The sequence below is a fragment of the Helianthus annuus genome, chromosome 1 (assembly GCF_002127325.2).
Source record: "Helianthus annuus cultivar XRQ/B chromosome 1, HanXRQr2.0-SUNRISE, whole genome shotgun sequence".
Classification (NCBI taxonomy): Eukaryota; Viridiplantae; Streptophyta; class Magnoliopsida; order Asterales; family Asteraceae; genus Helianthus; species Helianthus annuus.
The window spans coordinates 124,753,068-124,778,327 of record NC_035433.2 but is presented as its reverse complement, the minus strand read 5'-3'; the positions used below and the strand labels follow the sequence as shown (position 1 = coordinate 124,778,327).

General features: G+C 38.3%; 2 protein-coding genes across 2 annotated transcripts; both read left to right on the top strand.

Moving 5' to 3' along the window:
• The first annotated feature begins 6,919 nt into the window (after positions 1 to 6,919).
• LOC110930839 lies at positions 6,920 to 8,650 on the top strand. The gene has a single exon (XM_022174223.1). The coding sequence runs from the start codon at positions 6,920 to 6,922 to the stop codon at positions 8,648 to 8,650; it is 1,731 nt and encodes a 576-aa protein (XP_022029915.1).
• A 10,830-nt stretch (positions 8,651 to 19,480) lies between these two features.
• On the top strand, positions 19,481 to 24,525 carry LOC110876805 (general transcription factor IIE subunit 2). Its single transcript, XM_022124970.2, has 5 exons — positions 19,481 to 19,613; positions 20,315 to 20,599; positions 20,675 to 20,806; positions 20,900 to 21,016; positions 23,957 to 24,525. Exons 2-5 carry the CDS (start codon positions 20,330 to 20,332, stop codon positions 24,296 to 24,298), a joined length of 861 nt encoding a protein of 286 aa, XP_021980662.1. The 5' UTR covers positions 19,481 to 19,613; positions 20,315 to 20,329; the 3' UTR covers positions 24,299 to 24,525.
• Positions 24,526 to 25,260: the final 735 nt, after the last annotated feature.

Below are 25,260 nucleotides of genomic sequence, written 5' to 3'. Positions count from 1 at the left end.
GTTACATTCTTTCGTTCGGTTTCACAATATTATGTGTGTAACTTATATATTTATTCCTTGTGATTTTTGGTAATATTTTGGATTGTAATTTCTTGGTATATGTTAAGTTATATTACTTTAACCCTAAAATAATATAACTATTACACAAAGCATACAAATATTCACACACGTCATGTCTTTAATGTAAATATATATTCTAAATACATATTTATCCATTTTTCTTTATAAAAAACAACCTCCAATATTTGTATTTTTTTGTTACAAAAATTATGGCAAAGTTTATATTGAAAACCATATTTAAAATACACTTGTAAATATTTGTTAGAAAATATTTTTCTAAGTGTTTATATTTTTAGAAAATTTTGCCATAGTTTCCCCTAAAAATGGAGGTGTCCATGCTATCAAAGCATATCATTTTCTTTTCAAAAATCATCACAAACAATCAACAATCAACCTACACTTACCAAGTGCCAAAACAATGCTATTTACATAACAATCATGAACTTGAACTTTCATAAAAACTTGTAGTAACTTGGTAGTGTGTTTAGTAGATTTAGTTACCCTCCAAAACGTATTTACTTCTTTATAAACTTCATTCTTGAAAGATTTGGGTGTTTACAGCTTGTAAACATGTTTTACAAAAACATTTCTTTGTGAGGTCTTCTTGTTTCATAAGTGTTTATACACTTGTTTTACTACCAAAAATAGTGTATGTTTGAGTAAGAACCAAATCTATGTAAATCTTGTTATTTAACTTGGTTTCTTTGGAAAAACTATTTTTGAAATCATCCAAGTTTATGTCTAGTAAACATGTTACATACTACATCATTCACAAAATCATTTTCATTCTTCAAGTTCATGAGAGACATAAAGTATGATGATCTTGGTCTTTCACAAGATCATCACCTTAACTTACTAGATCATGTGTCTAATCACAATCTAGTAGGTTTCTTATGATGTCTAACATCACTAACACAAATCATCAATCATCAAGAAGTAAATCAACACAAATCAACATGTATTCATATGGTATTAAGCTTATGTTAAAGATTCATGATTAAGTTCTTTAGTGTTCTTCAAGATTAACAATGTTCATCATCTTTTAACCAACAAAATATGAAGTAACAAGAGATTATAAGGGCCTTACTACTAGCTCTATGGCTAGGGATGAACACAAGAGGTTGAAGATGACAAATGTGTTGGATAATAGCAAATGAGAAAGGTCCTTGAAGATCCAAGGCCACCAAGCTTGCTTGTAGACCTTCTTACACCTTTGTGAGTATATGGAATGATTGAACAAGATTGAATGATGATGGTGGTGTTGGTGGGTGTTCACGGCCGAGAGTGGGGAGAAGGGAAGGAGAAGTGTGGTGTGATTAAGTGTGTGAAAGATGAATGAGCACTAGGTCTTCTTATAACCATATTATAGTTTTACCCAATGGTTAATGTGTCTTCAAAGTACATAATAAATCTCATAACAAATCTTGCAAGATCAAGGGAAATCAAGGTGGTGGGGCCACCTAGTGACCGTCCACGTAAGGTGGGGGTATTAGTTGTGGTTTAATGGTAAGTTGTGATTAATGGTTAGATTCTAAGTGTATTAGTTAGGTGTCATGTTATTATGTGTTATATAGTGTGTTCGGGTGTTCGGGATCATAACTAGCTCAGAAACACTAAAACAATGTTTCTAGTATAATTTTGGTATTTCGTGTAGTGGCCGGTTGTTCGGTTGGGTACCGGTTCGTTAAAGTGTCAAACTATACCGTTTAGTGATCTTTATGTACCCTTTTGTGACACTTTTAATTCCCGACAGTTAGGAAAGCATTCAGGACCATTTAGTCATATTTTTACATGTTTCCAACTTGTTAAAATGCTGAATTTTGCTGAAATATGCTGAATTCAGCACTTTAAGCGGGTTTTAGGCACTTCCCGACACTTAAACTATCACCTAGTGAAGCAGTTTTGTGATCCTCACTTCCCTACACACTATACTAGTGTAGTACTTTGTCTCTGGCTCATACTGGGTCTCAAAACACTGTTTGTCTATGTACTGAACCTCGTCAGCATTTTTCTGAGTTATCCACTAACTGTGCTAGCTGTGCTTTGTGCATCGTTTATGTCAATAGAGTTTGTATGTAGTAATGATGTGACATTATGAAATGTGATGCACATGTAAGTATGATACAGTAATCAGATAGCAATCAATTGTAATTCAGCACAGTCATTAAGCACTAATTATGTTTAATTAAATTGTACGAATACCTGGATTTTTGACAGTTGTCACACACACGAGTTCTTGACAGACTGTTGAATGAATCTAGTGGTACCCGTGTCAGAACTCAGTCTGTACCACACTCAAAACCACTCTCAAAGACTCATACTCGCAAGAGTGAATCTCATCATTCATCGAACCAAAGGAGTATCCCATCTAAGAAGATTGAGCTCAAACAAGAACCACGTGTTAAGGGTTGTTCTTATAAGTATTTCGTCTCTTGCAAGCCTAGAGACTTCACAGGGGAGAAAGGAGCCATCGATTGTATGACTTGGCTCGATGAAATGGACACTGTGGTTGATATTAGTGGTTGTGCAGAGCAAGATGTTGTGAAGTTTGTGTCACAATCATTTAAAGGAGAAGCTCTAGCGTGGTGGAGGTCATTGATTCGGGCTACTGGGAAGATTCCGTTGTTTAATCTGTCTTGGGACCAGTTTGTTACGTTGATCAAAGAAAATTTATGTCCTCAACATGAGGTTGAGAAGATTGAGACTGATTTTCTGACATTGGTTATGAATAACTTGGACTGTCAAGCATATCTCACAAGTGTTAACACCATCTCTCGATTGGTTCCATACTTGGTGACACCGAAACCAAAACGTATAGCCCGTTTCATTGGGGGTTTAACCCCGGAGATTAAAGCTAGTGTGAAAGCATCTCGACCTACCTCATTTAGGTCAGTAGCTGATTTGTCATTATCTCTAACCCTTGATGCGGTCAGGCAGAGATCGCGTAGGAATTCTGATGCTGGGAAGAGAAAGCATGAGGATGATAACTCACACTGTTCAGACAAGAAGCACAAGGGGAACTCTGATCACAAGAAGAGTTTAGGGTTAAAGAAAGATGACCAACAGTCGGGTGAGAAGCCCAAATGCAAGACCTACAAGAAGCGCCATCTGGGAAAGTGCAGGTATGAATCAAAATCCCAATCGTAGCCTAGGGCTTGTGGGATCTGTAAGTCTTCCGAGCATAAGACGTTGGATTGTAAGAAGATTAAGGATGCGACTTGTTACAACTGTAACAAGAAGGGGCATATCAAGTCTAATTGCCCAAAGTATGCCAAGAAAGCTGAGGAAGGCAAGAAGACCAATGCTAGGGTCTTTCAGATGAATGCACAAGAAGCCATTCAGAACGACAACTTGATAACAGGTACCTTTCTTATGAATGATGTTTTTGCAAGGGTATTGTTTGATTCAGGTGCAGATAAGTCGTTTGTTGACGATAAGTTTTGTAAGTTATTAAATATGCTTGTTAAACCCCTAAGCATCAAATATGAAGTAGAATTAGCCGATGGTACCATAGAAACCGCTCCAACCGTGTTAGATGGATGTTTCATATCCATTAGGAACCACTCTTTTCCATTGGATTTGCTTCCTTTGAAACTAGCTGGGTTTGACATAGTAATAGGCATGGATTGGTTATCTCATAACAAAGCTCAAATCATCTGCGACAAGAAACAAGTGGTTATCAAGACTCCGTATGGTGAGCCACTTACCATACAAGGAGACACTAAGCATGGGTTGCCTAAGTAAGTATCCATGCTTAAGGCATCAAGGTGTATGAAGAAAGGTTGTTTCATTTATATGGCACAAGTGACTATTGATGAACCAAAGCCCAAGGTTGAAGACATCCCTGTTATTTCTGAATATCCAGAATTACTCCTTGAAGAACTACCTGGTTTACCACCAGATAGGCAAGTGGAGTTCAGAATTGACATCATTCCTGGAGCAGCACCCATTGCAAGAGCACCTTACGGACTCAACTGGATGATTTATTAGCAAAAGGATTTATTCGACCTAGCTCATCTCCTTGGGGAGCCCCGATCCTGTTTGTGAAGAAAAAGGATGGATCGATGCGTCTATGCATCGATTATCGCAAACTTAACAAAGTCACAATCAAGAATAGATATCCATTGCCCAGGATCGACGATCCGTTCGATCAACTCCAAGGAGCAAGTTATTTCTCAAAGATTGACTTGAGATCAGGTTATCATCAGCTAAAGGTTAGAGATGAAGATGTGCACAAGACTGCATTCAGAACTCGTTATGGTCACTACGAGTTCTTAGTGATGCCTTTCGGGCTCACTAATGCACCAGCAGCGTTCATGGATCTCATGAATCGCGTTTGCAAACCCTATTTGGACAAGTTTGTCATCGTCTTCATTGATGACATCCTCATTTACTCAAAGAACCAGAGTGATCATGAGAAGCGCCTTCGATGTATTCTGAAACTTCTTCAGCAAGAGAAGCTCTATGCCAAGTTTTCAAAATGCGAGTTTTGGCTTCGCGAAGTCCAATTTATTGGACATGTGGTTAGCGAGCGTGGTATCCAGGTGAATCCCGCTAAGATTGAAGCCATGGTGAATTGGCAAGAACCGAAGACGCCCACAGAGATTCGTAGCTTTTTAGGTCTGGCAGGATATTACAGGCGTTTTATCAAAAATTTCTCAAGGATTGTTGCACCCCTAACTTCATTAACTCGCAAGAATATCAAGTCTGGTTAGGGTCCTAAGCAACAAGAATCCTTTGATGTTCTTAAACAAAAGTTAAGCAATGCACCAGTGTTGACATTGCCAGAAGGTGTTGAAGAATTTGTGGTTTATTGAGACGCATCGCACACAGGCATGGGATGTGTGCTTATGCAGAAAGGCAAAGTTATTGCTTATGCTTCCCGTCAATTAAAGGTGCACGAGAAGAATTACACCACCCACGATTTGGAGTTGGGTGTCGTTGTATTTGCATTGAAGCTTTGGAGGCATTACCTGTATGGGACTAAGTGTGTGATCTATTCTGATCATAAGAGACTTCAGCATCTGTTCAACCAGAAAGATCTGAACATGAGACAGCGTCGATGGGTGGAGACACTGAATGACTATGATTGTGAAATCCGATACCATCCAGGTAAGGGCGAATGCGGTCGCCGATGCCTTGAGCAGAAAAGAAAGAATTAAGCCCATTAGAATCAATGCCAAGAGCATTGAATTGAGAAACAACTTGAATGAAAGGTTGCTAGCCGCTCAGAAGGAAGCTGTGTTAGAAGCTAACTTCCCAAATGAAAAGTTGGGTGTGACTGCCGATCAACTGTCTTGTGACAAGGATGGAATTCTAAGATTGAATGGACGAATATGGGTTCCAATTTATGGTGGACTACGAGATGTGATTCTTCAAGAAGCCCATAGCTCTAAATACTCAGTTCATCCTGGAAGTGACAAGATGTACTAGGATTTGAAGGCAAATTACTGGTGGATAGGTTTGAAGAAATCTATCGCCACTTATGTGGCCAAATGTTTGACGTGCGCACAAGTTAAAGCTGAACATCAAAAGCCGTCAGGTTTGCTGCAACAGCCTGAACTTCCCATATGGAAGTGGGAAATGATAACTATGGATTTTATCACCAAGTTACCAAAGACAAAGCGAGGAAATGATACTATTTGGGTTATAGTTGACAGGTTGACTAAGTCAGCTCACTTCTTACCTATTAAGGAAACACACAGCTCAGATAAGTTAGCTCAGCTGTATGTGGACGAGATAGTATATCTCCACGGAGTGACAGTGTCTATTATCTCTGATAGGGATATAAGATACACGTCTCACTTTTGGAAAATCTTTCAGCAGTCGTTAGGCACTCGATTAAACTTCAGCACCGCGTATCATCCTCAGACGGATGGTCAAAGTGAGCGTATAATTCAAACGCTGGAGGATATGTTAAGAGCTTGTGTCATTGATCTAGGTGGAAGTTGGGATGATCATCTTCCATTGATTGAATTCTCGTATAATAATAGCTATCACTCCAGTATTCAAGTTGCACCTTTTGAAGCTTTGTATGGAAGAAAGTGCAGGACGCCAGTTTGTTGGGCGGAAGTTGGAGATGTCCAGCTAACAGGACCTGATATAGTCCTGGAGACGACCGATAAGATTGTGCAGATTCGTGATCGTCTCAAAGCTGCCAGGGATAGGCAGAAAAGCTACGCAGATAAAAGTCATAAACCTCTTAAATTCGAGGTAGGTGACAAAGTTCTACTTAAGGTGATGCAAGCCCGGACCTGAGCCCACAACAGGAGCCCGACCCGTAACCTAGTCCGACCCATGTCGACTACCCAGCTGGACGCCAAATAAAAGAAGTTTATTTAATTTATTTTCAGCATTTATCTCTTTGTTTAAACTTTGTTTCCTGCAGTTCTATTTCTTTGGGTTGTTTCCTATTTTCTGGGATCTAGATTAGTTCACATTCTAGTCTCAGTTGTGTACGACATTTTGGATTGGTTTTTGTTTTGTTCAATAAAAATTGGCCCTGCTCTAGTTTAGGAATTCTGATTATCACTGTGTTGCTATAGAAATTGCATCAGTTGGTATCAGAGCTCAGCTGTGATTCCACGGCAGAACGTGGAGGAGTTCTTCGACGCCAACCCCGTAGAGACGCCAGCCGAGGCAACGAGGATGACCGAAGAGATCCACGTGATATCGAAGAAATTGCTAGGCTGCGAAAACGAGTCAGGGACTTGGAGTTGCGACATGAAGAACAGGAAGAGGAGACTGAAACTGACTCCGTCATCTAGGATGGGGGGAAGGCATTGGTCGTCCTTTTGTTAATGTTTTTGGTCGACGGGATCGACACCACAACCGTTTTGAATCTGATCCGCTTCGACATATGGGAGTAAAGGTTGAAGTTCTAGAATTTGATGGCAAAGCTCAACCAGATGAATTTATTGATTGGCTCAGCACGGTGGAACGCATTTTCGATCTCATAGACATCCCCGACAAAGTTAAGGTAAAACTTGTTGCTATTAAACTCTGTAAATATGCTTCTTTGTGGTGGGATCATGTCAAAAAGAAAAGGGTTCAAGAGGGAAAGTCAAAAATTGAGACTTGGGAAAAAATGAAGAAACTATTACGGGAAAAGTTTCTACCAAGTAATTATCGCCAAGAAGCTTTCTTGGAATATCATAACTTGTCCCAACGAAATTCTACCTTTGAGGACTTGATTGGTGAATTCGACAAGTTAAGAATGAGGTGTGCGGTTGAAGAGGAAGAAGAACAACTTGTGGCTCGGTTTTTGGGTGCCCTACAACCTGAAATAGCAGATGTAGTCCAACTCCAGCCTTATTGGAGCTATAATGACGTTTGTCAATTGGCCTTGAAGGTCGAAAAACAGCTCAAAACAAGAAGCAAGAACGTCAAGCTCGGCCCAATCAAAGCCGAGAATACTTGTGGTGCGACTCCCGCTCCAGCAACCAATCGGCTCAGCCCAATCAAAGCTGAGAATATTGGCGGATCGCCTAATTTAGCCGCTGCTTCCACCATTGTAAATCGATGTTTTAAATGCCATGGCCTAGGCCATTTCGCTAGAGAGTGTCCAAACAAGCATCTTGTTACGTTCAGTGAAGACACGGAACCCATTTATGATACTACTGGAGAAGAAGAACCCAGTTATTATGACGAAGTTGTGTATCCGGATAAGGGCGAATCCTTAATTGTACAACGGGCTCTTAGTATCGCCCCGGCCTCTTCCATCGGTGACACTCTTTGGCTCCGTAACAATATTTTCCGTACAAAGTGTACATCAAAGGGAAAGATTTGCACTATTATTATTGATGGTGGTAGCTGTGAAAACATGGTGGCAACAAGTATGGTTGAAAAGCTAGGATTGAAAGTCGAACCTCACCCGGATCGGTATCAGTTGACATGGTTCAAAAAAGGAAATGTCGTGAAAGTCACTCAACGGTGCCTTGTTCAGTTTTCAATTGGCAATCGATATTCCGATGAAGTGTGGTACGAGGTTATACCCATGGACGCATGTCATGTTTTATTAGGACGACCTTGGCAATACGATCGACGAACAAAACACGACGGGTTTAAGAATACGTACTCCTTTCGGAAAGACGGCATCAACATTACCCTCGCTCCCTTGGATACCCGCGAAACAAACTCTGAAGCGGTTGTCCTGACCGAATCCGCCTTTATAGATTTCACCAGAATCACTACCCCACATTTCATCCACGCCCTTGTAATTGTCGAGCAAAATGTTACAGCCGAAGAAGTTCCCCCTGTGGTCTGCCCCCTACTAAAAGAGTTCCAAGATGTGTTTCCAGAAGACATTCCCGCCGGCTTACCCCTAATGCGTGAAATCCAGCATTGTATTGACCTTGTTCCCGGTTCAGTCATTCCTAATAAACCTGCTTATCGCATGAATCCAAAAGAGTTTCAAGAACTCCACCGCCAAGTCACCGAGTTGTTGGATAAAGGACTCATCAGAGAAAGCATGAGCCCTTGTGCTCTTCCAGCTTTACTAGTTCCTAAACCCGGAGGCGCCTACCCCATGTGTGTTGATAGTCGTGCCGTCAACAAAATTACAATAAAGTATCATTTCCCCATACCCTGATTTGAAGACTTACTTGATCACTTACATGGGGCTCCAGTTTTCTCTAAGATTGATCTCCGTAGTGGATACCATCAAATTCGTATGCCCCCCGGAGATGAATGGAAGACCGCGTTTAAAACAAGGGACGGTCTTTATGAGTGGATGGTTATGCCCTTCGGTCTCTCGAATGCCCCGAGTACGTTCATGCGCTTGATGAATCATATTTTTAAGCCACTTATTGGATAATGTGTTGTAGTTTATTTTGATGACATCTTGGTATTTAGTCATGACATTCCCCAGCACCTCCGACACCTCCAGCAAGTGTTTACCGTCCTTCGAGCGCAAAAGCTTTATGCTAATGGAAAGAAATGTAAATTCTTATCGTCGGAGGTCCTTTTCTTGGGTTATCTTATTTCAAAATAGGGCATACGGATGGACGAATCCAAGATTAAGGCGATTATGTCATGGCCGACACCTACCTCGATCCACGAGGTTCGAAGCTTTCATGGACTGGCATCTTTTTACCCTCGCTTTATTCGAAATTTTAGCTCCATTGTGGCTCCCATTACTGATTGCTTAAAAGGGTGTACTTTTACTTGGTCCAAAGCAGCTAATAAAGGATTTGAGGAGTTAAAAAAAGTGGTCACCCTAGCCCCTGTACTCGTTTCACCCAACTTTCATGTGGCTTTTCAAGTTGAATGTGATGCTTCGGGGTTGGGAATCGGTGGTGTCTTGAGCCAAGAAAATCGACCAGTTGCTTTCTTTAGTGAAAAACTCAGCGATGCAAAACAGAAGTACAGTACGTACGATAGAGAGTTTTACGCAATCATCCGGAGTTTGGAGTATTGGCGTCACTATCTATTACTCTATTACTGGGAGAATTAGTATTGTTCTCTTATCACCAAGCTCTACGGTTTATTAATGGTCAACACAAACTTAATCTACGCTATGCTAAATGGGTCGAATATTTACAAGATTTTTCGTTCGTCATCAAACACAAAGCTGGTGCTCAAAACACTGTAGCAGACGCCTTGAGTAGGCGTCGATCTCTTCTGTCTTCTCTACAAATTCAGGTTGAGGGGTTTGAATTTTTTCGAGGCCTTTATCCCGCTGATCCAGACTTCTCGCTGATTTGGGAGAACTGTCGCGTTGGTCCTTCGAGGGACTACACCATCCAGGATGGGTTTTTATTCTGGGGGTCTCGATTATGTGTCCCTCATTGTTCCTTGAGAGATGCTATTATTCTGGAAAGCCACCAGGGAGGTTTAGCAAGACACTTTGGACAAGACAAGACCCTCAAACTTGTTCAAGAACGGTTTTTTTGGCCAAAAATGCGTGCTGATGTTAATCGGGTTGTAGACCATTGTCGTATTTTCCATGTTGCAAAAACACACCACTCACATGCAGGTCTTTACACTCCTTTACCTATACCGGAAGGTCCGTGGGAAGACGTTAGTCTCGATTTCGTTGTGGGTCTTCCTAAGACACAACGGCACAAGGATTCGATCATGGTGGTGGTTGATCGTTTTTCAAAGATGGCTCACTTCATTCCATGTGCCAAGACTTATGACGCAAGTCAAGTGGCCCGCCTTTATTTTGCTGAGATCGTTCGACTACATGGTGTGCCTAAATCATTAACGTCCAATCGGGACGTCAAATTTGTGGGTCATTTTTGGTGGACACTATGGAGGCGTTTAGGTTCTAAATTAAACTTCAGCAGTGCTCGTCACCCTCAAAGTGATGGACAAACTAAAGTCACCAACCGTAGTCTTGGAAATCTCCTCCGTAGCCTTGTTGGTAACCACCCTCGGTAGTGGGATACAGTGGTACCCCAAGAAGAGTTTGCATATAATTGTTCTTCGCACCGGTCAACAGGCATGTCCCCTTTCTTGGTTGTCTATGGTAGAAATCCTTTCACTCCACTGGATCTTGCCCCACTACTTGCTACCAGCCATTTTAGCGCTGACGGGGAGGACCGCTCGGCTCAAATCAAAGAAATCCATAAACAGGTGCGGGCACAGATTGAAAATAATAATATAGTATATCAACGTCGGGCGAATGTGCGTCGAAAGAAGGTGATTTTCAATGTCGGTGATCTTGTGTGGATTCATTTAAGCAAGGATCGTTTTCCAGGTGGTCGTTTTGGAAAATTGCAGCCCCGTGCAGATGGCCTGTTTAAAGTACTTGAATGCATCAAAGACAATGCTTATAAAATTGATCTACCAGGTCATTACAATGTTTCTGCCACGTTCAATGTTGCTGATTTGTTGCGGTTTGTGCCTGACGATGATGACCCTTTTGACTCGAGGTCAAGTCTTTTCAAAGAGGGGTAGAATGATGTAAGCCCGGACCTGAGCCCACAACAGGAGCTCGACCCGTAACCTGGTCTGACCCATGTCGACTACCCAGCTGGACGCCAATTAAGTTTATTTAATTTATTTTCAGCATTTATCTATTTGTTTAAACTTTGTTTCCTGCAGTTCTATTTCTTTGGGTTGTTTCCTATTTTCTGGGATCTAGATTAGTTCATATTCTAGTCTCAGTTGTGTACGACATTTTGGATTGGTTTTTGTTTTGTTCAATAAAAATTGGCCTTGCTCCAGTTTGGGAATTCTGATTATCATTGTGTTGCTATAGAAATTGCATCATAAGGTATCACCCTGGAAAGGGGTAATACGTTTTGGCAAGAAAGGTAAGTTAAGTCCACGATACATAGGACCATTCGAGATCATCGGATGTGTCGGAACATTGGCTTATAAGTTAAACTTGCCTGAAGAGCTCAGTGGAATTCATAATGTATTCCACATCTGCAATCTGAAGAAGTGTCTAGCCGATGAATCACTAGCCATGTCACATAATGATGTGCATATAGATAAGAGCTAAAGTTTGTTGAAAAACCTTTGTCGATCGAGGATCGACAGGTTAAGAAGCTTCGAAGGAAGCACGTACCGTTAGTGAAGGTTAAATGGGATGCCTGTAGAGGTCCCGCGTATACGTGGGAGGTTGAGTCCACAATGAAACAGAAGTACCCTCATTTATTTTAGTAAATCTCGAGGTCGAGATTTCTTTTAAGGGGGGTGAGGATGTAACACCTCGCAAAATCATGTCCAATATAATATCGACACGTGTCACGAACTTTAAACATATAAGGAATTATTTCAGAAGGACTAAAGTTGACAAACAAAGAAAGTATGTGTGTAGAAGGATTCAAAGTGTCAACATTTGATAATTATACCTTTCAACAACCCTACACGACTTTTATACCCTTAAACGAATGAATCATGAATTGTATGAAGCCGTTTGTGGAAGAAAGTGAAAGTTTACAAACCGCAAGGGTTAAATGTGTCAACATGTTTAAATTATACCTCTGAGTGACCTTTTAGCGAACCCAAAGCTTTGTAACGATTAATTATGCTCCCAAGAATAAGTGATAAAAATTTCACAAGGTTTCGATATCGTATGAGGAAATTACGCTAACATTCATAAATAAGGGGTTGAAAGCGTCAACTTTGAAATTCAGGGCTTTTCGGGTGATCGTAAAACTAATCGGGATCATGACGGAGTTTGTTTATGACTTAGAGACCTTAAAAGTTAAGTTTGAGGGTCAAAAGTGCAATAAACAATAGTTAAATCATGTTTCGAAGGACCAGGGACTGAATATGCGATTAAATGAAACTTGGTGACCGGATCTAGCCCCCATACCGGCCGCGTAAGACTCCCCTATGTCTTACGCGGGCCGCCTAAAAAGTGCCAGCTCCCAAAAATGGTGACAGGTGCCTGTTCAGCCTGTTCCACCGCCTTAGATGCATGGTTTTCGATCCCAGGGGCTGCACCAGTGGTATTTCATGCATAGGGGACACCTGTGATGATCAGGAATCACCTATAGACCTTGTTGGATTGATCTTGTGAGTTTAAAGTTCCTATATAAGTGTTCTTGTTTACTAGTTCATTGCTCATTCACTCAAAAATCATTACAACTCATTCTCTGGAGCTCTCTGGACTTCAAGCAAGCTTTCCTCAACTCCTAATTCGTGCTAAGAGCCATTGTAAGCTTTCTTAGCCTTCCTAATTCAAGTTTTATTAGTCTAATGACCAAAAGTCAAAGCCGTCGTAATTAAGCTTTGACTTAGTGATTAATCACTAATGGTCCAGTCATTTTTCCAATTGAAAGTGGCTATGAGTTGGAAATTATGTGGGTAATAAACCATTAAAAGTGCACCCTCTGATTTCCACTCTAACTAGGTCAATTGTCGAGTCAAACTTAATTATAAAAAGTCAACAGAAAAATATTTTGCAAATAAACTCATAATTAACAATGTAGAAGCTATGAAACCTGTTTTAACACTTATATAACTTGGTAATTAATGTAAGAACATGTCTAAGCATGTTCAATCCGACAATTTTGAGTTCAGGCTCGATTCGGAACCGAAAGTCGCAAAAGTAAAATTTTGCTTTGACTTTTAGTTCTGGCCCAATTTAGCTTAATTAGACATGCCTTAGAGTTCCATTAGGACCAGGTTATAGGTTAGTATAACCCTCTGAGATTATACAACTTGGTTCCTAATTTATCTGATTCATTTGCATGTTTCCGTTATATGCATAAAAGTTGACCATTATGCCCCTTTGACCTTAAAACGAGATTTTTAAAATGTGAGAGGACAAAAACCTTTGTTACTGATTTATAAACATGTCCTAAAAATTTGACATCAGTTTGAGGTCTAAAGTAGGAGTTATGCTCAATAGCGTAAATTGAAAGCTTTTTATTTATTTAAACGGTATTGTAGCATAAAGCCTATTTAAACCCAAATTTCGACACCAAAATTTTACCCACTTATGTAATATAATATTTTGGGATTTTTGAAGATTTTTATTTATTTTTAAACTAAGCATAACATAGGGTTCTTGCTTTGATTCGATAATTGTCGGTTATACCCTTTTTGCTAATAAAATGAGTTTTACATAACATTTTGATACCAAATCTTTTGCTACTGATTTTATATGATAAATAAAATATTTTAAGCCTTCTGGGCTGGTAAAAATCTCAGCTTTCTTTATATAACCCGAAAATCACCTAAAACCGACTTTTTACGTGTTTTAAACGCATAGTATGGGTTAAAACTATTTTTGGCATATAAGACTTAATACCTACTGATGTTATAAGTAAATTTTTATACTTTAATAGTAAGAAAAATTTTTGAACTCAGATTTCCAAATTTGACCTTTAAAGCTTATGTGAAATTACCAAAATGTCCCTTCGATGCATAGTTTGGTTGTAAATGATAAATTTCACATATATGCAATACCTTACTGTTATGACTTACAAAAATAAATATTTTTACTAATCAATTCAGACCAGAACCTCAGATTAATAATTAATCTCTTTTATAATCTTTAAAATGACCAAAATACCCCTACGGGGCTTAATTTGAGTTTAAATTCATTTTGGGCATAATGGAAGGTATCCTACTGATATCACAACATATTTAAGGCATATTAACTTAGGAAACCTATTCATGACTCATTTGTTACCCGTTATGCATTTTTCGCGTTCGGTGCGGTTTGTGTAACTAGTTTGCATAAATTAACTGAAACGGGTGAAACCTTATCATTTTCACTTCAAAATCTAGAATGTGTTTAGTTTACCCATATTATACAAGTCTTCATACTTGTCAGGTCTAAACCACATTCTAATCCCGTATTCGCTTAATCTTGCTTTTTGAACCGTATACCTTTCTTTAAAACTAACCGGTCTAAGTTTAAGCTTAAGTAAGACCCGTTAGGAATCTAATAGGTTAATTAAAACCTTCGTTCCAGATTTAGGAGACCAGTAAAATATACTTGCACTTGCTGATTTGTACGGCTGGAATAAATTTGTAAAATTTGCTCAGGTAAATGCTTTTAACTTATTTTCCCTTATACGGGCTTGGGGTACGGTATATAAAATACCGTTTGGTCGGGTATTGAATTTTTAATCGTATAAAGGTTAAATCATTGAGATAACCCGTTTAATCTGTTTTGTTTGTTTTAAGCCTTTGGAGGGTTAATGAACATGTCCTGGATATCATCGGCTCATTCATTGAAATGGCCACGACTTAAGCACGGGGTGTAGGCATACACCTGCCAGTGCGTATGTAAAAATAATGTACCCGCCTATTTGAGAATAACTCGCCGCGGGATATATTATGTGGTGTGTCTATTAATCTTTAACCCGGTATTCAGCCCGGGCTACTGAACGTATAATAAACATGTAATTCTTTTACAGGATTACTTTTAAATAATTATCCCAAGTTATAAAAGATTATTTGTGCCTTGTGCATTTAAATCAATTTTCTTAAACACTTTTCAAAAGAGTCGGTTAATTATATTTACCAGTGTAAATTGACGTATTTTCCAAGAAGGTTAAAGTGCAGGTACTAGGCGGAATAGGCTGGCTACTCCTGAGTGAATAAATAAGAGTCTTGCAAGCCTTATCACTTTAAAATCTGTTGAACAATGTTTCCTTTGTTTTGATCCGCCTGTGGATCCTTTTACATTACGTTTGTAATACTTATGATACTTTCATTCGGTTTGTAATATATTTTATTTTAGACTTCCGTTGTGCATTGAACTGTGATTATTTGACTATGACGATATCAACTACGTCACGATACTCCCCACCGGGCCCACCGGTAATACGTGGAAATATCGGGGTGTGACATGAAAATATGTATGCGAAGGGACTAAAAGTGTCAACATGCCAAACTTGTGCCTCTGAATGACCACACATGAAGAATATATTCTTAAACGAGTGATTAATTGGATATAAGAAGTCGTTTATGAAAATAATCGAAAGATTTTAAACTACAGGGGTTAAATGTGTCAACATGTTAATTCTTACCTCTGAGTGACCTTTTAACGAACCCGAGCTTCGAAATATTCAAATATACTCTCAAGAATAAATGATATAAATTTCACGAGGTTTCGAGATCGTTATGTGAAGTTTACGCGAATTCCCAAAAATTAGGGTTTAAAGCGTCAACGAGGCGAAACTTATGTTTTTGGTGATCAATTAACGAAACCGGGCCTAACGGAGTTTGTTTATACTCCCTAGATCATCTACAAACTAACTACAAGGGCCAAAGGTGTTTAAAATGAAAGATATAAGGCTTGAAAAGGTGCATGGACTGAATTTGCCATAAATGAAACTTGTTTGGCTGGTAACTTAGGTGGTCGCGTGGCGCGACCATATGTGCACTCTACCGTCGCGCGGCGCGACGACACTGTTTCGACAGTTTAATGTTCCCTCGTTCGTCTTAGCATACCTCCGAGTATACGCAGTCGTTCGGTTAGTTCGATCACCCTTGTTGCAATACGTATGATTTACTTGTTGATCTATGACTGATGTACAAACTAGATGGGTCATAGATATGCTATGTTTTGTGATGATCTAGACTGTATGATGCATAAGAACTGACGTGTTCGAATATATATAGATTGATTTACTGTTAGGGTTTCTGATGTCTTGTATCCAGTTATACTCCCTACTCCGTTAATGATCCTGTTGCCATATGCATATGGTGTTATCTGTGTAAACAATTATTGAATAAATGAGATTTGTGACATTATATGTGATGATTTGTTAGGGAGCTTATGATTAAAGTAATGATTACGAATGATCATTTGATGCGATTAGGGTTGTGAAACAAGAAAGCTGTTAGGAAAATTGGGAAACTGTTATGGCCATTGACGAAACATCTTGATGTTTCGTCACACACTCATCGACGAAACACCCTGAAGTTTCATCATCTATACACCCACGAAACGCTTAATGTTTCGTCACTCACATCTTCGGCAAAACTCTTGATATTTCGTCGATTAGTACACCACAGATAATAGCTAGAAAATGAATGACTTCTTGTTAATGAAACCATGTTGCATACTGTTAATGATGATCAATTATAATCAAGGAGACATGATTTGGTTTTCGTATAGCACTTAACTGTTAAGCATTGTTATAGAGCATGCATGTGAATTATGGGTTTGACTGAGTTTGTATAACTGTTATGCGCTATTCGATAATCGCTGATTGAATACACCTTAAGACTTTTATTTATACGTGAAGCTTGCAAATGTGAAACTGATCACTCATACATGTATACCATAGGCTTTGACTGATTTAGTGTGTGTGCGAGTAACTAGTCATACCGAGCAAACCAAGGTGAGTTCACTTCTCTCAAAACAAGCATTCGTCCGGTGGGGACAATCAAACTGATAAAACTTATAAACGGGATTTTCGTAAATCCATATCCTTGTAGGGGATATGAGGCGGTTTTCAAATACCCACATCCTTATAGGGGATGTGAGGCCGATTTCACAACGCTATCCTTGCAGGGGATATGCAATAGTTTTCAGTAAACGTTATGGTTGGATAATACACTCACTCTCTATCACTTAAGTCCCATCATTACTACCGGTTATTGCTTGTAGGGCAACGGGGTTATTAGTTGATACCGCTATTAGGTTTGGCACCCTCACGACGTACCTGGATAGGACGGGCGTGAACTAATAACTTTACATCATGACCAATGTTTGATAGAGCATTGGGGAAGGGCAAAAAGGGCCGTCTGCGGTATCGAGTTATTATCAACATAACACATTATAACGAATCATAACACACTACTTGGTATTAAACGGATAAAGCAAACTGTGAACTCACCAGCCTGTCTTACACACTTTTCTGCATGCTTGCAGGACCTTAGGTACATGATTATGGAACTTGCTGTCTGGGAAGCTGGAGTGGTCATGGGTCGTGGCTTTTGGAACGTTTCTCAATTTGACATTGTCGAACACTTTATTTAAACAAACTATTATGCTTCCGCTGAACATGTTAACTTTATTAATTGGTGTTTGAATTATACATTTGCATTTAATGGAAGGTTTTCTTTTATCTTATATGTATATGGTTCAATGTGATTAGTGGCTAGATCCTGGAACGTCACACGCCTCGTGGAGGTTTCCGCTTGTGGTATTTTTAGGGGTGTGACAACTTATTTATTCACATGCCAGTAATGCGTTAATCTCGTTAACTAAGTTTGTCATGTGGATTGTTCAGTTTTTATATATTTATGCTAGTACTCAAACTTGTATGCCCGCCAATACTTTTTGTATTGAACTATACTTTAATACATGTTGCAAGATTATGGATGATGATGATAATGTACGGAATCTAGTAGGATGCCTAGAAACACACTCTAAATTCAAATACTTGTTGTATTTTACTTGTTTTAATCTTGTTGTAAAATTATTTCAAAAAATGTAATTGATGTTAGCAATAATTCTAAACTTGTTATTAAATACTTGTCACAATTTAGTGTTATGAAGTATCTCGTTTTCGTCTCACTCCGATATTTCCGCCATCAGTTGGGGTGTGACATTTATGATTTCTTGTCCCTTTCCTTCTTTAAGATCGATATGTAAGTAACATAAAACATTTAGAAAATAACTTTTTTTGTTACTATTAGCATGTTAATCTCTGTTGGACGTATAAAAGATGTACCATCAAATGCTTTTTAAAAGTCTAATCTCCATGCTAGCTCTTCACCACGCTTCTCCAGCTTGTCTTTAGCTTCTCTAAGGGTCAATGCTTCAAAAAATGTAAAACTTTTGTAGATAAATAATGAGTAGGTTACGCTCCAGTAATAAAAAGAATATAAAACGCTTTACGAAAATAAAAACCTCCTCTGAAGAAGAAGAAAGTGGCTTACGGAAGCCATGTTTTGCAAAAAGCAGAACTAGTTAGGCAGATGGTGGGTTTTTATGATAAAATAACATTCTGGAACTAATGAGAAAGATAATAGAGAAATGTGTTTGATCTAGAAAAAGAAGAAAACACGTAGCATGAAAAACATGTTAACAACAAAAAAGATAGTAGATAAAAAAAGCTCAAAATAATTTAACTATGCTAGGTAGAAAATAAAAATCACGTTAAGAACAAAGAAAGAGAGAGAGAGAGTAAATAAAAAAAACTCAAAATAATTTAACTATGCTTGTAAAAAACAAATTAATTTTTTTACCATGACACTAGCTAATTCATATATATATATATTAATTTGAAACATCCCAATAATTTAACTGTGTTTGTAAAAAACAAATTAATTTTTTTACCATGACACTACAGTGTGCTACAGTAATTTTTTTTTTGATCTTTTGACTTTCTTTTGTTTTTTTTTACTTTTAACCTTTAACTTTCAGTATTAGCTCTTACGACCCCTTAACTTTCTAAATACTTTTTAACCGAGTTTTACGTCTTTATTTTTATTTACGTGTCGATATAAACTTAAGTTGATTTACGTTTCGACATAATTTTTTTGTGTTTTCTCAACTTTCAGTATTTACACTGACAACCCTTTAACTTTCTAAATATTTTTTTAGTCGGTGATTTTTTTTTTTGTCTTTTTGCTTTTTTTTTCTTTTTTTACCTTTACCCTTTAATTTTCAGTATTGACTCTTACAACCTCTTAACTTTCTAAATACTTTTTAATCGAATTTTAAGTCTTTATTTTTACTTACGTGTCGATATAAACTTAAGTTGACTTACATTTCGACATAATTTTTTTTTTTTTGTATTTTCTAAACTTTTAGCATTGACAGTGACAACCCTTTAACTTTTTAAGTACTTTTGTAATCGAGTTTTTCGGTCGATGTAAAACACATGTCGACGTACTTTTTTACTTACCACGACTTTATTTTGTAAGTTTTCTCTTCCGACTGCTATATCGGATTAAAAATCGGCTCGTCCCGCCGCGAAGCGCGGCTGTAACCCACTAGTTAAAATTAAAAGAAAATTAAAATTAAATTAAAAAAAATAATAACCCTAAGCAGCCGTCCTCCTCGTGTCTATCTCTCCTGTTGGCTCCTCCATCTCCTAAACCTAAAAAACAAACAGCCGAAGACAGATCTTCTTTCATTCTACGATTCAGCCGGGAAGGTTAGGTTCAATCAGCAGGTAAGCTTCGATTCAGCAACTTCAATTAGCCGCTATTTCTTCTCTATTACATATGAATTCTTTTTTCTTATGGTCGTCGGAAACGCGATCCCGGATCGTGTTCGTACCGTGAATTGGATCGGACGAATCAAAACCAAAATCACCAGCGAATTATGTGACTATGAATTTACTTACTCCATATATATGTTAATATTCAAACTCAAATTTGTAGCGTTTTCTAAAAAAACTTTTATATGAATTTTCATTTCATACTTTTGTGATTCTCCCAAACAACCTCATAAGTAGATCTTTGCTTCTTCTTATCTTATTTGATTGATTGAATACTACCCGAATTTTACTTCTTATATGTTCAGTGGCCAAGCTTGACCTGAATTACGGGTGTCGAAAACGTATATACCGAAAATTTTCTATTGAACCAGGGGGTCGAAAACGTATATACCAAAAATTTTCTATTGAACCGGGGGGTCGAAAACGTATATACCGAAAATTTTCTATTGAACCGGGGGTCGAAAACGTATATACCCAAAACTTTCTATACGAAAACTAGTTCGGGGGGTTGGGCGTCCCTCCCCGCCCCTTCTATACTTCGCCACTGTATATGTTTAGTTAATCTAAAGATCTTAGAATTACTTGTGCTTGTTATAGTGCTTGAGATTTGCTCTTTCTCTGACTGAGTTTGTGATGCTTTGATACCTACCTAGTTTTTGGGCGCTCAAATGGGATCATTGCGAGAAAGTTTGAATAGGTTTAAACAGCAACAAGAAAAATGTCAGTCGACCCTTACGAGCATTGCAGCAGGCTCTAAAACAAGCAATAGAACCACAACTCCTGCTCCTAGAGTTGCGCCTGCTGCAAGCACGTTGGCGAAAAATCCAGTTCCTGCGGTTAAATTCTCTAATGACACTGAGAGGTTGCAGCATATTAATAATGTCAGGAAGAGCCCTGTAGGAGCTCAAATCAAAAAAGTCATCGATCTACTATTCGAGGTACATACTTACTTGCCTCTTTTTGTATCTGTTTATAATTATTCGTCGGAATAACCCCGTTTTGGTAATTTACAGTCCAGGCAGGCCTTTACGGCTGAGCAAATAAACGAAGCATGCTACGTTGATGTCAAAGGCAATAAGGCCGTGTTTGAAAGTTTGGCAAAGAACCCGAAAGTTAATTATGATGGAAAACGTTTCTCTTATAAGGTAATCGTAATCGGTTTTTTTGACATCATTTTGTTGTATCTTTTAACGTAGATAAACATGTATGTTGTTGTTGATGTGATATGTTATTAACAGTCGAAGCATAATGTGAGAGACCAGAAAGAACTTTTACGATTAATACGGACATTTGCAGAGGGTATTGCTGTTGCTGATCTTAAAGATGCCTACCCAACTGTCATGGAAGACTTACAGGTAATCATAAAGTCGTTTGTATGAGTGTTTGTTCCTTTTTTTTTACCTTGGATATGCAACTAGAGGTGTAAATGAGCTTAGCCGAGCCTGAACTCATCTAAGCTCAGTCATTGTTCATTCAACTTAAACGAGCTCTAGTTCGAGCATCATGTCTAAAGCTCGAGCCTGGCTAACAAGTAATTTTTAAGCTCGAGCTCCTCTCAGTTATTGTTTTATTTATACATGTATGTATGTATGTATGTATGTATGTAAGCATTCTGATATATATATTTATAATTTTGTTACATATAAACGTAACTTATTCTTTACTTCTATTATAATTATATGAGTAAACTACAATTTGAGTCCCTGTGGTTGACACCGGATGACACCATGAGTCCCTACTTTTCTAATTTGACCAATCAAGTCTCTGTGGTTGTTCAATTGAATCAATCGAGTCCGTGCTAACAGAATTGGTTGGACAACTGTTAGTTGACCGCGGCATACTTGCCTTTTTATGTTGATTTTCAGGGGTATTATTGTCTTTTGCCAAATTATTGTTATTATTAATATATATAAATCGTATAACATCGCAATCGCCATCTTCCTCAGACTCCCCAAAATCCACAACCACCATATCGTCTTCATCTTCCCAAAATCCATAACCACCGCTGCAAATAAACACCCCCATAACACCTTGTTGCCGCCACCCACCTCCACTGCACACCACCTCGTCACCACCACCTATGGAAGTTCCTCATCAGCAACCATTTGATTTACCAACCGAAGGAAGCTGATCTGATTGACACCTTCGAATTCAATCTTCCAGAACCTGTAACAAAGCCTAAAAAACCAACCGCTTCATCTCCTGGTGTTACTGGTGCCAGTATGTTGGATGAGGATATCGAGCAGCGTTAGCTGGTATATGCTGCTGATAACCCTTTTTCCCTTTCTTCTTCATTTCAAACCCTAATCCACTCTGCAAATGTTCTAGAGAGAGAAACAGAATATGGAGTCCACCAAGACAGCAATGTAGGCGTTCGAGAAGCTAGAGAAAGTCGGAGAAAGAACGAACAGCAAAATGTACAGAGCCACCGGACAAATCGTTGTGCTTAAGAAAACCAGACTCCATGAAGATGATGAAGAAGTTCCGCCCTTGGTTTAAAAAAGCGCGCCTGAGGCGCAAATCTCAGCGCCTTATGTAGTCTGAGGCGCAGGTTGTACAGAAAGCGCAGCTGAGGCACACTTTTTGCTGAAAAATCCACTCTGAGACGCGCGCCTCATGTACATGACCCATTTTGTGCAGCAGATTGTTGTAAATCATGCTTTTCAGGCTGTCATGTATGTAATTTCAATATTAAAACATATATACAGCTTATTTGTGTCTAAATATCAGGTAAATGATCCTAGAAACCTAAACAATATATAAAAAAAATTATAATCGCCTTGTGCCTCGCGTACGAAAAGCCTACCGCTTTTGCGCTCTGCGCTTTGCGCCTCGGTTTTAGACCTCGTTGCTTTTGTGCGCTTCGTGCTTTTTAAAACCAAGGTTCCGCCTACAACGCTTCGAGAGATCTCTATTTTGAAGATGCTTGCACTCGATCCTCATGTCGTTAAGTATGCGAATATCTTCAACTGGGAATTTGCGATCGTTGTCGTTGCTAGGGTTTTGTGAATTATGAATCTAGTTTTGTTTTTGTTTTTGATGTTATTGTTGATTCCTATCGTTCTAATTTGATTTTATTGGATTATTACTGTGTTAGGTTATGGTAGTGGTTTGATTAGGGGTTGATTGATGAATATACTTCTTGTTGCTTGTTTCTGGTATTGTGAATTGTCATTGTAGCGTGCCTGTTTAGGGTTTTCGTGATGAAGAGACTAGATCTTCAACTTTTGTTTGGGTTTTATGTTTATGATTGCTCGTATTTTCTGATTTTTTAGCCTGTGATTTGAATCAGAAGCATCAGGATGATATAAATACTTTTTAAGTTGAAATATAAAAATATGGGGGTATTTTAGACATTTCACTGGTCAACTAACGGTTGACCAACCTATTCTGTTAGAAGGGACTTGATTGGTCAAATTAGAAAAGTAGGGACCCATGGTGCCATCTGGTGTTCAACCACAGGGACTCAAATTGTAGTTTGCTCTAATTATATATAACATTTATTATGTAATTATATGTCTACTCTCTTAAATAAAAATTATTATATTTAAATGAAATGAGGCACATTTCGGTTCTCAAGCATATTGTCAATCCATGCATATGAAGCTCGGGATCCAACTCATTTCTTAAATGTGCTCTAGTTTAGGCCATAGTTATTGATAGCGCAGATAGCGTTCGCTATCGCGCGCTTCGTAGTGAAGCGCCAAGGTCTCGCAAACTGTTATGTAGCAACTGAATAGCGTGATTGTAGCAGATTCCGATGACGGATTCCGGCTGGAAACCTGCCTTTCTGCCGGAAACATGCTGGAAAATAGGAAAAAGAAGAGCGGCTGCGTTTTCTTGCGTTTTAGTCTTTTTAGGGTTAAATAACTTTATGGATTTTAACATTTAACCCCTCTATCTTTCATTGGTTTACATTTAGTCCCTAAAACTTGTAAAAATTACATAAAAGTGTAAAATTAGTTTGTGTATTTTTAACATTTAACCCCCCTATTTTCATTATCTTACATTTGGTCCTTAAACTTCGAAATTTATACATAAAAAGGTATAAAATTAACATTATACATATATAAAAAAATTTATAGATAGCTAATTTTTTATTTTTAAAAATTTTAACTACTCTATCGCTAAACACGAAATAGCGGGCGCTATTTCATCGCTATCGCTACGTAGCATATAGGTACCTTGTCGCTATTCGCTATCGATAACTATGGTTCGTTTTGAGCTTGTATCGAGTAGCTTAAAGCCCTTGTATGCAATCATGTAACTGATTATTATTACTTGGTGAATTTCAGGCCCTGAAAGCTGGTAGACAGATCTGGCTACTATCAAATTTCGACTCGCAGGAAGAGATAGCGTACCCAAACGATCCGAGGGTCCCGATCAAGGTGGATGATGAACTGAAACAGTTATTTAGGTCGATTGAGTTGCCACGAGACATGCTGGACATTGAGCGGGACCTACAGAAGAACGGGATGAAGCCGGCTACAAACACAGCTAAAAGAAGAGTGATGGCTCAGAATGGTAATATTTTGAATAAACCGAAACAGAAGAAAAAGAAGAAGACTGAGATCAGTAAAAGGACAAAACTCACCAATGCTCATCTTCCTGAGCTGTTCCGAAACCTTAATGGCTAGTAGCTCTTTCTTTACCACTTGAAGTTGGAGATTTTATAAAAATTAAATCATCTTTAACTTTCTGTTAAGATGTATGTTTGTTGATCCTCTAAAATTTATATATTGGTATAAATAAATACTTAAATGAATATGTTGTAGCTTTTAAGGAAAAAACCTTAAATCATTGTATCCAATGTTGTTGGACCTGGTTTTGTATATATTGATGATGCTTGGAACTAGTTTTCATATGTTACTTAAAAACTCTTCTAACTACTTAGAGATTTACTCTCCTCACACATCCCATTATCCCATTGAGTTTTGGCCAACATAAACAAAGGAAAATAGCAAATGAGAGAGTAGTAGTGTAATGAGGTCGATAACGACACAGGATAACAATGTCAAAGGACAACAAAACACGAAATGTAATGGATACGAACAAAAGATAACGTATAATAACTATACGAATCCAACTAATATATAACCTCATAAGTCGCATGGTAAGGAATGATACCCACTGACACAAAACATGGTCAAACACAATATACTCTAGAAACGTGAACCGGTCAGATCATCACAGGAAGTGCTACACCATTGATGCCCAAATGACACATCGGTGGAATCTGTTGGGAATCGGTGCATACAATTGGTCAATTTTATCTAAAACAAAAGATTTAGGGCATGTTAAGCTAAGCTTTTTGAAACAACTTATTGACTTATTGGCTTTTTGAAAAGCTATAAGTTCTAAAAGTCTGTTTGGCAATGAGGTGTATGTGAGGAGAAAAGTGACTTTTCCAAAAAGTCACTACATCCTGACTTTTCCAAAAAGTCATAAGCTCCTTTAAAAAGCTAAGCCAAACGCCCTTAATTAACCAATTGAGGGGAGAATGTACTTCAAAATTAAAACAATAGTTCCTATGACACATGGAAAGAAAAACTTTTCATGGTAGTTGAAAACAAAAACTTTTGGATGTCATCGGGTTGAA

Excerpts from the sequence above, each read along its gene's own strand:
- LOC110930839 (XM_022174223.1), top strand. The coding sequence starts at position 6,920 with ATGGGAGTAAAGGTTGAAGTTCTAGAATTTGATGGCAAAGCTCAACCA.
- LOC110876805 (XM_022124970.2), top strand. The coding sequence starts at position 20,330 with ATGGGATCATTGCGAGAAAGTTTGAATAGGTTTAAACAGCAACAAGAA. Across the intron at positions 20,600-20,674 it reads TCATCGATCTACTATTCGAG|TCCAGGCAGGCCTTTACGGC; the intron begins GTACATACTTAC and ends GGTAATTTACAG. Across the intron at positions 21,017-23,956 it reads CTGTCATGGAAGACTTACAG|GCCCTGAAAGCTGGTAGACA; the intron begins GTAATCATAAAG and ends GGTGAATTTCAG.